Here is a 15,177-nt window from a genome sequence, read left to right as displayed (position 1 = left end):
TTAGTTAAGTAGTTGTAAATAGCTGATAGTTAAGTTAGGAGTAGTCCCTGCTAGGACTTTGGCCTGGGAGCAGGGCATGCCCCAGTCTCCGGGTTTCAAGCCCGGCGTCTCCTGCAGCAAGCCCTTCCCTCTTAGTGACCCCCACGACAGTTGTCTAAAGTGCCTGGGGAAGCACACAGAAAGGAGAAGTGCAAAATCTGTAAGGCACCTAGAATGGAATGGACATGAGCAATACATCTCGAAGAACAACAAGTTATAAGGTAAGTAACCGTCTTTTTTTGCAACCTGGACTAGTTGTGGAAGGCTTTTGGGACTTCCAGAATTGACCATGATTATCTGTTACTACATTTAGGTAGAATGCACTGTTTTATTACAGTGCTCAGTGTGGTATATTATGACTTTTTTTTTTTTTTTTTTTGCGGTTACAAGCTGTTGTCTGTTGTGGGCAAAATTTAAGTTTAACTGCCTTGGTTTTTTTTTATTTAAAATGCTTTAAATATAATACAAGTAAAATTAATGAGGAAATTAGCCTTAAACTTTGAATTTAAATATTGGTGATATCAGACTAAATGATTGAATTTTATTGCTAATAGACAAAATGTGTCAAATTTGTGCAACTTTGAGGAACTGTCACTGTGTGGGCGCAATGCAGCGTGTGGGTCACCTTTCAGCAGGAATTGAACAATTTCATGTAGCAGCTATTATGTTAACAAACTATCGGATGCACCCTCTGATTTGAACTGGATATTTGACTGACTTTGGTGGTTCTAGTGTCGTTTTGTGTGTTTAAAGCTGCTTATAATATATTCTGATATTGTAGATAATAAAAAGTCCTTGTATTTTTGTAATATCAGAAGAGAAGTCACATTACAGCAATAGATATAACTAATACTTTTCAGAGGGATTTTTTTGGGGAAAAAATGTCCCCAACATACAGAAAAGGCACCCTCTTCTTGCATCACTTTTCTCATTTGCTCACCATAACATAATTTATGGAGAGAAACATAAAATGGGCCTGATTCTGATCTTTCATCAGTTTAGTACCAGTGCATGTCCATTAACTTTTACATTCTGACATATTCTGGCATGAGATCAGAATCGGATCCACGGAGTTTCATTGCTCTTCTCTCCTTGCATCCCACTACACTTATCTTGATGGAGTCCACTCTGTCACTTGAAAATGTGAGTGACACAGTTTCAGGTCCTTCACCTGTTTCCATGTCACTCAGCCAACTGTTGTGAAATTTTGATCCAGGTTTTCCTTTTTCTTCAGATGCTTTGTCTACAGACGGGTGGGTGGATGGGTCCATGAAATGCAGTCACATGTTCAAAGTAAACAAACTAAACAGATAAAGAATTACTTTTTTTCCTCTCTCACCTTAAGTATTTGTTTAAAAGAATTCAGGCATTTGTGAATTATACATCTATGTCCTTGTAAGTCTGCTGTAAATCATTTGTGATGAGACGTAGACAATCTGATGTTTTAATAGTAATGGGTGACATGCTATGCCTCGTACCAATTTGCCATATAAAAGTATTTGTTTCCCTGTGTTTAATTGATTCTTTTTTCTTCTCTTTAGCCACTATGGGTGCGACTGTTTTTTTGGAAGCAGGTGGCTGAGAAAATTCCTTTAACATCAAAACAGTTTCGTATTCTAAATCCAATCATTGTTAGAGAGACTGCCTTGGATATACTCCAGTACCCTGAACCTCGATCTAAATTTTGGGGTTGGGATAAGGTAAGAATTTTTTTGGGGGGGAGGGGAAGGAAGGAAGGTGCTGAATAGATACATTTACTCCTTAGAAATCTAATATGACAAGATCAAATGAAAAGGGGTTGAACTTTACATTCAGCGTAGTCTCTTTGGTGTTTTACAATGACTTGAAACATTGCACAAAGTCTTCTCTTCTCACACACTATTTGTATTTTCTTTAACATTTCCTATTAAATATTTGTAAAATAGTGGGGTTCAGCGTTCTTCTCAATCACCGAAAAAGGTATTTGTCCCACTCTATTTAGCACAGGTGAGTATTCAATGGGAGTACTATGTTCATTTATGGTTACCACACTGTAAGAAAGATGTGGACAAATTGGTGAGAGAATGGAGCGACAAAAGTAATAAAAGGTTTGGAAAATCTGATTTATGAGGAAAAGTTTTTTTTTTTTTTTTTTTTTTTTTTTTTTTTTTAAAGAAAAGTCATGTTTAGTCTTGAGAAAAGAAGTCTTCAAACATGTTTTAAAGAGGACAGTGACCAATTCTTTTCCATGTCCACACAAGAAGTAATTAACTTAATCTGCGGCAAGGGAAATTTAGATTAGATATTAGGAAAGCTTTCTAATTATAAAGTTAATTAAGTACTGGAAGAGGCTTCTGTGACATTCCCCTCTGCAATCTGGATTGGTATATTGCTGTTTCACCCCAGTCCCCCACTCCTGGAGCGCATCTCACTCTGCTTTGCTGTGTGAACCCTCATTCCTGGGCAACTCACGCACAGCCATCAGCAAGCAAGATGCCCCCCGACTCAGTGAGTGAGTGCCTCTAGCTGCCCTCTCATGGGATTATGCAATGGTATGACCCCCCCAGCCAATATCCCCAGTCCCAGATGCAACCCTAGGAACTGCTGTCTCACAATGTTCAGTGCTGCCCTCTGAACCGATGCTTAGGCTAGTCCACGGTTCCTAGAAGAGCTGGTTTGTTTCATGCATGCCTTAGTGAGGCGTGAACTGCCTCTTTGCTCTTGGAGAGTTTTGCCTGGATCTGTTTCGAGCCATGAGACGCACATTTGGGAAAGTTACGTAGCAGAGCCTCATAACCATACATATGACACTGCAACAAACATCACTATAATAATGTTCAGTATGTCATGCACATTCCAAAATCATCTTACATATGGCATACTTTGCATTAAACAATACACAGTTACACTATAAGGGTGAACATGAATGATAGCCAATCACACCATAAGGGTGTACATGGGGTGCAGTGTGTGTCACAGCTTCCAAGGGAGGTTTTGGTATCCCTGTCACTGGAGGTTTTTACACTTGGTGTTGCCTCAGCGCAGGGTGATGGTCTAAGTGACTTCTAGAAGTTCCTTCCAGCCCTACATTTCTATGATTCTGGGAAAACTGAGAAAGGAGAGATGAGTTGCATTGTAAATGTTTGTTTTTCTTTTTAGAATGTGCCCACAATTGGGGTCATTGCAGTTGTTCTGGCCACACATTTATGTGATGAAGTGAGTTTAGCAGGATTTGGATATGACCTCGATCAACCCAACACACCTTTGCATTACTATGACAATCTCTGCATGGCTGCAATGAATGGTCAAACTATGCATAATGTGACAACTGAAACAAAATTCCTACAAAAATTGATCAAAGAAGGGGTTGTGAAAGATCTCAGTGGAGGATTACATTGTGAATTCTGCAAAAAACCAAGCTAATGACTGGAACTGAGAGCACAGACTGGATTTAGAGGTTCCTGCAGCCTTGCCGGCGATGGCCCTTTCAGTGCTCTCATCCTACAAAGACTCTGAAGACTCTCTGGTCTTTGGATTTCTGTTGCATTTTAATGTCAAGTTGAATTCATTGGGTTTTTTTTTTTTTAATTTATTTTGTGGCCAGGTTTTTACCTTGCACACTTTTGTGGATTATTATAAATACAGTTTTCAGTTCAGAGAGATTCATTTAAAATATGTAATGTTTTAAGCTGTCTGAAGAAAAACAGAAAATGTAGGCGTTTTATATGTAAAGGACACTCACGATCATAGGTGTGTGTTGATTAATCTGGGGAGAAGAGAATTGTTCCCACTGAAGTGGTGTTGCCTTTGTGGGTCCATTTGTCGGTACATAGTTCCTCTTTGTGCACACAAAGAAAAGCGAAAGTGAATTTGCTTTGCTGCCTGCAGGTTCACTATTCTTTGTGGTAGTTCATTCTCTTGTGTAACCTTCCATAAATATTTAGACTACTTCCTTTCTGTGTTGATACCTATTTTGGGGAAGTGCAGAGAGCAGGGCAGAGCAAAACTGATGTGGCAGTGGAGCTGAACAGTAAGTTAGTTAATGCCACATCTAGTCATACACAGTATTTAAATCATTGACCTGTGTAAATGTTTTTGGATTAGAATACTGACAATTTAACTTGACACATTTGGACCCGACCATGTTATAACCGGATTCAGCTTACAGTAGATGTTTACCTGAGCCCAAACTCTTCTCTTTCCTCCTTCTGGCTCCCAAACACTCGGTTATAATGTGTTTGGGTCACTAAAAAGTTTAAGCATCACTGTTAAAGGAACAGCATCAACATGAAATCCAGTCATTTTCAGGGAGGGAGTTAAAAAGTAGTTTGGGGGGCTACATCTGCCCTTTGCTATTTTATAAAAATGTTTTTCTCCTTGTTGCCCTGTGAAAGACCCACAAACAGAATGGAAACTGACTATATAGTACTCGGAGTGAAACTGACTACAGACAAAGTAAAAGAACTGAAGTATTTTGTTTAATCTCCTTCAGGGTACAGTAGGCGTTAACTTGCAACAATACTATGTAAAATAAAAATTCTGACTCACATATGATTTAAGTTGATCATGGTCCTTTTATGCTGTGAATATGGTGTATTGGGGGAGAGAGTGGAATTGTTTGCTTTGCAGGCCACCTAATAAGCTAGCAATTCTGTATGCACAAAATAACTTATGAAGAAGAAACTGCCTTTGAGGAAGTAGTATGATCTACTAACACTGTACAATGTATGCTAAGTGCAGATTGCTTTTTAAAAATTCCTGTATAAATGTACTTTCTAATGACCAGAAATCAATGCAACACAAAGAAAGCAGGACTGCAGATTTGTGACAAGTCTTAATTGTTTTATTTAATTTTGTAACTAATGCAGTGATCGTTATTTGGTTGCTTGCTTTTGAGTGCTGGCTGTTACTCAAAGTAAGTGTAAAATGCTTTCTTTGAATGAAATCTTATCAGAAAGTTAATAGAAGTGAAAAGGTGAAACAATTTTATGAATTTCAGGAATCATTTCGACTTTCCAGGTGACAAACCTTTCTATTTGTTCCTTATCGTATGATAAGATATACTAAGCATATTTTACAATTAATAGTAGATTAAATTGCATCAAGAAAATAGTATGTGGGAACGCAATATAGTATTTAAACTTGCCATGAAGGGTAGGTATAATGGATGATCTTGTATGAATGCAGGAGTTGCATTGTTTTATTGTCTCTCAACAGCCATAGCCAATGTCGGTTTAAAAAGCGTAACATTGAAGATAGTGGCTATGAACCTATTCTTTCCTAAGGATCCACACATCCCCCTAAAGTGAATGATTAGAAATCATTCCGTGTGTGTTTGGGGTTCCATTTGTGTAACAGCAATAATATTAACTTAACTTCCTCCTTGTAACTTGCAACAAACTAATTTTTATAACAGCAATACATTTCTAGTCCATGTTTTTGATGCTTTTAAGTATAGATCAGACTGTTTACTTGAAAATTACTGATATGTAAAAAGTTTTTTACTGATAGTGTTTTGTTTAATATAACATGTTGATTACTATCCCCTTGTAGTTAAGATGAAAGCAAGCTACCTTAACTCCATTTAATATTTCTGAAATATGGAAGGGTTTGGGAAAGTTCAAAATGTTCATGTAGAGAATAAAACGCTGAAGTATTTCAAAGCACTGTTACCCAAAAGGTTTGTTGTACATCAACTGTTAGTTCAACAGGACTTCACACTGTTATTACTTAAAAATATGAAAATGTGAACTTAATAGAATGAAAGTATTATTAAAGCAATCAGTAGCATCTTTTGAGGTTTTCCATTTATCATCAGCTCTGCAAGATGCTTTAATGTGGTCTTAAACTGTAGTCCAACCAACTTTGTCAGTTGTTATAAAACTTTGTTCTCTATAGTAGTAAATACTGTGTAGAACACTCCTATGTGGACTTGACCATTGCTGAAACAACAATCGAATTCAGGCTGCAAAAAGCAATAAACAGATGGAACCACTTTCTGTTTATGAAGTTTCACAGGTCACAACATATTCTGCCTTCTTCAGTAAGAATTGTACGTAAGCAGAGAGTTTGCTGGCCCAGTTTAATAGTCTACATTACATCCCAGGCAATCTGGAAAGAGGAGACCTTATGGATAACAGTGCCTCATTTTCTTTCACTTATACCAGTTTAATTCCATTAATTCCATTAGAGTTATTCTTGATTCTCCCTGGTGTAAATGAAAGAAAGAATAAGTCTCCTATTACAGTCATTGTGCTCTCCAGCTTCTTGAGGCTACTGTAGATGGGAATACATTTGTTTTCATTACAGCACTATCCTTAGTGTTCTAAATGTGTTTACATTAAAAGTATCCATAGTGAAACTTAAAGAATTCGTTAGCAAAGATAAAGTAACCTCATGTTAGAATTTGTCTTTTATAATAGCATAGTTGGGAGAAGGCACAGATGCATGTTCAGTATCAATGCAATCTGAATGCTTTTTTTCATTGTTATGTTTTTACTTTGTTTTTGCTTTGTTTTGATACGTTTTTACTTTGGTGTCTAGAACTTTGCTAATTTTTCAACTTTGAATAGTGGTAAATTGTTACCTTGCAGCATCTGTCACCTGAAAAAGGCAAAACATGATCTACAAGATGATCTATTAAATCTTCAAGTATTTAGACCTGTAATCTACTCTAAATTACTTTATTTTATTTTATTTAAGAAAACCTCTTAGTAATTTGGTGTTTAGTTCATATTTGGGGGGTTATTTAGAGGGTGGAAAAAGAGACAAACCTAGGAACAGCTCAGTTGTTTTGGCTTGAAAGGGGTTGCCCATTCCAATTTGCTTTGGCAAATTTTCAGTTTTGTGTATGCAAAGTATGATTCTTATTGCTGTGTGTGCATAGGAATCCTGCACATAATCAAATTGCTTTCATCTGGAGGCAAGCCAATGTCAATTTGGGATTTTTGTATAGAACTGCTAATTATGATTAGTTTGTACAGTGCTGTGAACATGTAAAATACTGGGGTATGTAAAATACAGGCAAATAGAATAGTATACATGTGCAGTGAGACTACTCTACAAAGCATTGTTAGTCTCCATGAAAGATCTGTAACCCAGCGGTATTCAAACTGGGGATTGTGACCTAATCTTGAGATATTGGGAGATGTGCACAGAGACTGAACAGTAGACCAATCTCTTCCACCAGTGGGTGCCTGCTGCTAACTTGAACTTTTAGTGCTGCAGCCTGGTCTTGAATAAAAGGTAACAGAGGAGACCAAATGACATGGAAAGGAGAGACATGCATAGAAAAGAAGCATGAGGTGGCTTTTGCCACCAGGCCTTGTCATTCAGCAAGGTGAGGTGTGGAGGTTGCTTGAAACCTCCTCCTGCTTCAGAGATGACCGCACAGACCACACAGAGGTGGTCAGGTAGCATCCCTTCTCTATCCCAGCAGTAGCAGCGATTCTTGCATGCACCTCTGGTTCCACTAGCAGTGGGCTTTCTTCAGGTTGACTTTCCAGAACCTTATCCTTTCCTTTTGCCAGAGAGTGACTCTCACTATTTTGAAGAGCGTAAGCCTAGGTTTCTGTGCGACTAAGGTCGTGTCTGCACTACGAAGTTTGGTTGACGTGAGTAACATCCGTGTACAGCCATCAGAGTTTGTATATTGCTCAGGTGTGTGCACACTTGTGGCTGTTTTGCTTCAGCGCTGCACATATACTGAGAACGCTTGTGTCTGTAAAGTTAGGTGCACCGCAGATAGACATCCCATTGTGCCCCACTGTCTGACACAATGTGCTTTGTGCTATTTTTTCAGTGCTTTGTGGGATAGCAGCGATTTGTCCAAGGATTTCTTAAGAGATGGGGTCAAGTTCACACCATGTCACTTTCTTCATTCCATAATACTTTCCACATCTTGTAATTTTCACAATGTTTTTTTTTAAAACTTCCTCAGTTGCATGCGGTGCTTTCCCACCATTTCTCTGACAGAAACATGAGCTCTGCAGGGTACAACACAACTCTGAAATGCTAACTAAATGCTGATGTATATAGTTGGGGAAAAAATGCCAGGTTGCTACTGGCATTTATGGAGCAGCATGACACGGTGGAGTGCCACTTCTGGATCTGAGACTTGAGCACTGATTGGTGGGATTGCATTGCAATGCAGCTTTGGGATGTTGAGCGATTGGCTTAGAAATTTGGGTATGTGAGGCCACATTCCTGGATCTGTGCGCTGAGCTTACCCTAGCCCTACAGCACCCAGACACAAAAATCAGAGCTGTATTGATAGTGGAGGAGTGAGTGGTAATCATGCACTGGAAACTTGCAATGCTGGATTGCTACCGGTCAGTGGGCAATCATTTTGAATTTAGAAATCCATTGCAGGGGTAGTTGTGATTCAAGTGTCAGTAATGTACAGGAAATAATGGATGGATTTGAAGCAATAGAGTTCTCGAACTGTGGTGGGGTGATACCTCTATTTTGGCACCATCCCACCTTGCCGGTGACTACATAAACTGAAAGGACTACTTTTTCTATGGTTATGAAAGTTCTAGTGGATCACTGGGGACACTTCTCTGATATCAGCGTGGGCTCATCAGGGAAATTGCATGACACTCATTTTTCAAGAACACAGGATTCTTCGAGTGCTTGCCCATGACCATTCCCAATTTAGGGGTGTGTGTGTGTGTGTGTGTGTGCGCACACCGGTGCAAGAAAACTTTTTCCTTTAGTGGTACCTGTACAAGCCGGCTCTACCACCCCCTGCAGAGATGTGCAACAGCGCCCACATATAGGTGCCGCCAGCTCCCTCTCCCTCTGTTTCCTCTTGCCACCAGTGACGGTGCTGGAATGTCTCTTGCCTTCATAGATTTTCTTCGTTAAACCTAGTGGTTTATTCATCGTTCTAGTGTCTCTATTTAATCATTTGGTTACAGTTAATTCTAGTTTGTTAGTTGTTTGAATCCCAGGGTTGGGGCATGCCCCATTCCCCAGGGTTTAAACCCTGCACTTCGTGTAAGAAGCCTATGCCGCGGAGTGATCCTCATCAAAGTTGTCTAAAGTGTCTGGGGATGCTCATGTCTGCGAGAGGTGTAAAATATGTAAAAGCTTTTGCCTGCGGACTAAGGAGTACCGGGATATCTGTCTCAAGGCCATCCGGATGGACTCAGCACTTAAGACAGGTGTCGGAGCCACAGCCTGCCACCATGACCGGACCTGCTGTCTCAAGATTAAGGTCGCTTGCTCCACCCGGAACTGACCTCCCTTCATCTGATGACACGGATGCTCCATGGCTGAGTCAGGAGGAGCAGGTCCGATTGGCCCAAGTTTAGCACATGCTCTTGGAAAGCAGGAAGCCGTCGACCAGATCGGCCTATAGGGCTACGAGAAAGCACGTCACCTACTGGGTGACTAAACGTGGCATGTCCCCGACGGAGGCATCGATCCCAACCATTTTGACTTACCTGCTCTATTTGAAACAAGGGGAATTGGCCTTTTCATCCATCAGGGTCCAGGTAGTGGCCATATCTGCTTTCCACCCTTTGGTAGAAGGTAGAACAGTCTTTCCGCACAAAATGATGGCCTGGTTCCTTAAGGGAGTAGAAAGGCTTCCCTCATCAATAAGGGAGTCTTTTCGGTGGGACTTGAGCTTGTTCCTCTCCAGACTCACTTTGCCCCCCTTCAAACCCATGGCCTCATGGTCCCTTATGTACATGTCCTGGAAGGTTGCCTTCCTGGTGGCTATTACGTCCACCAGGTGTGTTTCAGAGATCAGAGCATTAACATCAGAATCACCCTACACGGTGTTGTGTAAGGGCAAGGTCCAATTACGCCTGCACCTGGCCTTTTTGCCTAAGGTAGTCTCATTTTCACCTTAACCAGGACATTTTCCTACCTGTTTTTGTCCCAAACCTCACAGTTCCAGTGAAGAGAGATGCCTGCACTCTGTCAATGCAAGACGGGCCCTGGCGTTTTACATTGACAAAACCAAACCTTTTAGTTGTTCAATGCAACTCTTCGTGGCGGAACGGATGAAGGGGCTGACAGTTTCCTTGCAGCATATCTCAAAGTGCATCACAACCTGCATCCGAGCCTGTTATGAGCAGGCCAGTGTTGCGCCTCTGGCATCCTTGACAACCCACTCAACGAGAGCGCAGGCTTTGTCTGCTGTCTTCCAAGCTCATGTCCCCATCCATGACATCTGCAGGGCAGCTATCTGGTCATCGGTACATACCTTCGCGTTCCACTATGTCTTGATGCAGCAAGCTTGAGATGATGCTGGCTTAGGTAGAATGGTGCTTCAAGTGTCACGTCTATGAACTCGGAGTCACTGCTGGTGAGTCATCTAAATTGGGAATGGACATGAGCAAGCACCTGAAGAAGAAAGAACGGTTACGTACCTTGTAACTGTTGTTCTTCGAGATGTGTTGCTCATGTCATTCCACACCCACCCTCCTTCCCCTCAGTCAGAGTTCCAGCAAGAAGGAACTGAGAGGGAAGCTATATGCGGGCACACGTGCACACCACTGCAGGGGGTGCTAGAGCCAGCTTGTACGGGTACCACTAGGGGAAAAAGTTTTCCAGCACCAGTGCATGTGGCGTGCGCACACGTCTAAATTGGGAATGGACATGAGCAACACATCTCGAAGAACAATAGCTACACGGTTAGTAACTATTCTTTTTTCCAAAAGCTGAAGCAGGGACATTCCTTCCTGACCACTGGATTACCATTGGCAATGTTGAAATGCCAATAGTGATTCTGGGGACTCCAGCCTATCCCAGCTCCCCTGGCTCATGAACCTATATGCTGGCCACCTTTACAGTGCCAATGAAAGATTCAGCTACTGGCTCAGCAGGTGCAGGATGACTCTTGAATGTACTTTTGGTAGATCGAAGGGCACTGATATTGTTTGGCCACTAGATTGGATCTTAGTGAGAAACATTGCAATGGTTATAACTGAGTGGTGTGTACTACATAATATCTGTGAGCCAAAGGGTGAAAAGCTGCCACCAGTCTGGAGGGGTGAGGTGTGTACTCACTGTGTGCAGAATTTGAACAGCCAGACACAAGAGCTATTGGAAGAGCCAACCGTGGAGCTGTGCAGCTAAGGATGGCTTTAAAAGAGCATTCTAACAGTCAGCCATAGTAGTGTTCTCTGTTGTTTTCAAAAAATAGTTTCCTGTATACTTTAGATTACATATTGATTGGGTCTTTGCCTGCTGATATGAATTCTGTAATGCTTGATGTGAACTAATAAAGGTAATCTGACTTTCCAAGAATAGAACTTTATTGTGTACAAAACAGCAGTTAACAAACAAGATCCAACAATGTTAACAATTTTTTTACCAACACTGTTAATAGGGTGACCATAGTTTAAAATCCCAGAAGTAAACTGTGAATATTTATGTCCATGTATGTAAATAGTTAAGTGTAGTCCACTGTGGATACATATATGCTGACCTGTGGCTTTAACAGGTCAATTTGTGTGCATAGGTGCCAGAACTAGGGATGCAGGGGTGCTGCCACATTCCCTGGCTTGAAGTGGTTTCTGTTATATATAGGGTTTACAGTTTGGTGCAGTGGAACTCAGCACCCCCACTAGAAAAATTATTTCAGCCTCCTGTATGTGTATAGCTATATTCTCCTTGTCCATGGGGTATGTTGGGGATGTAGGGAGCAGCGACCATAGAGGTTGCCAAGGACTGCAAAGGCTGCTCAGCCTAGGATCTTTGGGCTGGTAGGTCAACCACGTTCTGCATCATTTGTGTTGGTTGCCTGAATGACTCCATTATTCCTGATGCTTTTCCCAATGCACCTCTGTCCTTTTGCCTCTTCTGCACCAACCACGCTCTCCATTCTCAGTCTTCTCCATAGTTGTATTCTGATGGGCCCTGTAAGTCCTTGGATCACAGTTAGCAGTAATAGTGGCTTGGAGGATCTTGCAGAACATATTCTCCCTAGTCCTCTTCCTTCTCCTCCTGATCAGGGTCAGACATTCTGAGAGCATGTAGGGGGCACTCTTCAAGGCCACTATGCTCTCTTCAAGGCCACTATGCCAGAAGCTGCTGATAAAGACCATTACATTTACAGTCACAACAGAAAGGGGAAGTTTCAAAACTCTCGTATATTATTCCTATAAATATACTTAATAAGAAATGCTTATTGACTCTTTAGCGGTGGAGCACCTCACTACAGCTCTGCTGTCCTGCTCAAACCATAGTGAATGCAGCATGGCTGGAAGGAGGGGGTTGTTCTACTTCATGTTGCTATAAAGTTTAGCACACACCTTCTCCCTTCCCCGTGGTACAGGTATAGGGAAATGGCAGTGAATATATTGGCACTATTTAGACAGGCAGTGGTGATTTTTGGCTGATATGTCATTCCTGCAGAGAACCAGCTGCTACTGCCTTCCCAAAGTTGCCTGAGCCCATATGCTGCCAGTCTGTTTACTGCAGTGGTGCAGAGTAGTGTGGGAAAGTGCGGTGGAAGAAACAAAGCTGCCATCCCTAGAAAAGTTCAGGAGAGGATTGCAGAGAGTCTCCATGAAAGCTTCATCAAGGTCTGCCAAAGAGAGGATAAAAGGGACAACCCTCTTCAGATTAACGGAATACTCTGGGTGCCGTGGCCCCATACCTAAACAAACAAACAAACAAACCAAAGAAAGGAAAAGCGGACGCTGACTCTACTTCTCTTTGATCTGCCTCTGGCTGAGCACTGGGCACTATTTTGATGTGGATTGTGTAACTGGGTTGCCATACAATCCTTTTTAGAATTTATTCCCTAACCTGTTATTTTCTAACACTATACCAGTAAAGCAATGAAGAATCAACACCTTTGTCTTAACTTGCAGGTGAGCCGGTGCCATTTTTCAATGGGAAACAAAGGTGGCTTGGTGGTGAAGAAGGAGCCAGATGAGATTTGAGGGAAAGGAAAAGCCTGTTTTTTTACTGCGTTATACTCCAGATGGAGGATCAAATTCAGCCCTGTTCTAATTTTCTGGACTGCAGTGGAGATAAATCTGCTGTATAACAGGCCAGAGAAATTAATGCATTCTTCCAAAGCCCTGGGCTTTTATGTTTCTTGCAAGTCATATCATAAGGACATAGGACTGGAAGGGACCTCCTGGGTCATCAAGTCCAGTGCACTGATACCACAAGTAACTCAGTTTTATAATTGTGTTCCAGAATTTCACTCCTGATGGCTAGAAACCTAATTTCCAGCCTAAATTTAATAGTCAGTTTATACCCATTTCTTCTTGTGCTAACATTAAGCTTTCAAGCAAATAGCTTTTTCTCCCACCCTGCTATTTACCCCCCAAACTATTTACAGAGGGTATGTCTACACTGCAAACTGAAGGAATCAGAAGCACAGTTTGTGGCTGGTTGGGAAGTCTGACTTCAGTGTCACCCACCAGTGTTGGGAGAATCTGCTCTCCTTTTGCAGCCTGCCCTGACCTTGGCATTTTCAGGTGGCTACCCTGGGCACAGAAGGGTCACAGTGGTGGAATGTGCATTTGGCTGTTTAAAAGCCAGATGGAGATGTCTGCTTACTAGGCTTGACATCAGTGAAAAGAACATCCCATCAGTGTTATCTGTGTGCTTGCACTCCATAATTTGTATGAAACCAAGGGGGAAACATTCCCCCAGGGTTGGACCATGGAGGCTGATAGACTGGCTGCAAATTTTGAGCAGCCAGATTCCAGTGCTACACTCAGAGCCAACCGCAGAGCGCTCGGCTTCGGGAAGCATTGAAAAACCAGTTTTGCAATGAACTGCAGTAATGTATGTCTGTGCTGTGCCTTTATTTCTCATCCCCCACCATTGCTCCAGTGGCCCCCTCCCCTTCTCTTCCCACCCAAGCTGTGAATGAATAAAGACAGAAGTTTTTATGCTACAAAGTTTTATTTGTGACCTGTTTTGGGGGGAAAGGAATATAACTTAACATTGTAAAGTGTCACTGTGCAAGCAACTGTGGTTGCGTGCAGTTGTTAAAAGAGCCGTTGCATCTTTCTGCTCACCTCTACCAGTGTGGAGTTCAGCATGTACTGCACCCTGCTCATTCTCCCCCTAGCCCGCATGGGGGTGGGGGCTGATGATAAAGCGGTAAGCGGTGGAGCGTTTTGGAGGGGCTGCTGAGGGAGTCTGTCCTGCTGCTGCTGCTCTTCCTGGAGCTCTGCCAGATGCCTCAGCATGTCGGACTGATCCCTCATAATATGCAACATCTCCTGTTGCGTATCACGCTCCTTATCCTGTGCAGATCTTCTGTGTTCCACGTCCATGTTTAGTTTTTCAGATGAGGACATCTCCAGGCTTTGAGCTCTGTGTCAGCAGCCGTGGAGGTGTTCATTAGTTCACTAAACATGTCGTCCTGCTTTTTTTTTTTTTTTTTCCCCCCCCCCTCCCTGCTTCCTAATCTGGGAAGTGGGCTACAGATGGGCATTGCAAAAACTGGATCAACAAATTCTTTCCTTACTCACTTGCATAATAAGCATGTGGCTATTACCTGCTGCTTTGGCTTCTGTGCCCTGAAAAGTTCTGTGAATGAGCTGTTTGCACGTGTGCATTGCATTAGGAGACTCAAAGTGGGGAAAATGCAGTGCCAAGACTGACATTGTATAGATTCATAGAGTTTAAGGACAGGCAGGACCATTTTGTAATCTAGTCCGATCGGCATATTTCAGGCCATTAAATTTCAACCCGTTACCCCTGTAATCGAGCCCAGTAGCTTGTTTGACTAAAGCATATCTTCCAGAAAGGCATCCAGTCTTGATGTGAAGACATCCGAAGATGAAGAATCTACCACTTTCTTTGGCAATTCATTCCAATTGCTAATCACACTCGTTTAGAAATTTGTGCTTAATTTTTTAGTTGGATTTGTCTGGCTTCAGCTTTCAGCTATTGGTTCTTGTTCTGCCTTTGTCCACTAGATTAAAGAGCACTTTAGAACCTGGTATTTTCTTTGCATGAAGGTACCTATACACTGTAATCAAGTCACCTGTCCTGATAAACAGATTAAGCTTTTTGAGTCTCACTGGAAGACATTTTTTCCAGCCATGAATCATTTTTGAGGCTCTTTTCTGCAACCTTTCCAATTTTTCGATATCCTTTTAAAAACGAGGATCCCAGAATTTCATGTAGGTCATATACAGAGAGAAAATCCCCACCCTACTCTTG

General features: G+C 41.8%; 1 protein-coding gene across 3 annotated transcripts in view; it reads left to right on the top strand.

Moving 5' to 3' along the window:
* ST3GAL5 (ST3 beta-galactoside alpha-2,3-sialyltransferase 5) overlaps positions 1 to 4,572 on the top strand; it is a 41,134-nt gene extending 36,562 nt beyond the window's left edge. For all 3 annotated transcript variants that reach the window (XM_067567644.1, XM_067567642.1, XM_067567643.1), the window contains 2 exons: positions 1,581 to 1,739; positions 3,178 to 4,572. In XM_067567644.1, coding sequence (XP_067423745.1) covers positions 1,581 to 1,739; positions 3,178 to 3,441 — 423 coding nt within the window. In that variant the 3' untranslated portion in view covers positions 3,442 to 4,572. The remainder of the gene's footprint in view (positions 1 to 1,580; positions 1,740 to 3,177) is intronic.
* The last annotated feature ends 10,605 nt before the right edge of the window (positions 4,573 to 15,177 follow it).

This window comes from Emydura macquarii, unplaced genomic scaffold (assembly GCF_026122565.2).
Source record: "Emydura macquarii macquarii isolate MOO-44397 ecotype Brisbane River unplaced genomic scaffold, CSIRO-AGI_Emac_v2 contig_2795, whole genome shotgun sequence".
In the NCBI taxonomy this organism is placed as follows: domain Eukaryota; kingdom Metazoa; phylum Chordata; order Testudines; family Chelidae; genus Emydura; species Emydura macquarii.
This window is presented reverse-complemented; position numbering and strand designations above follow the sequence as displayed.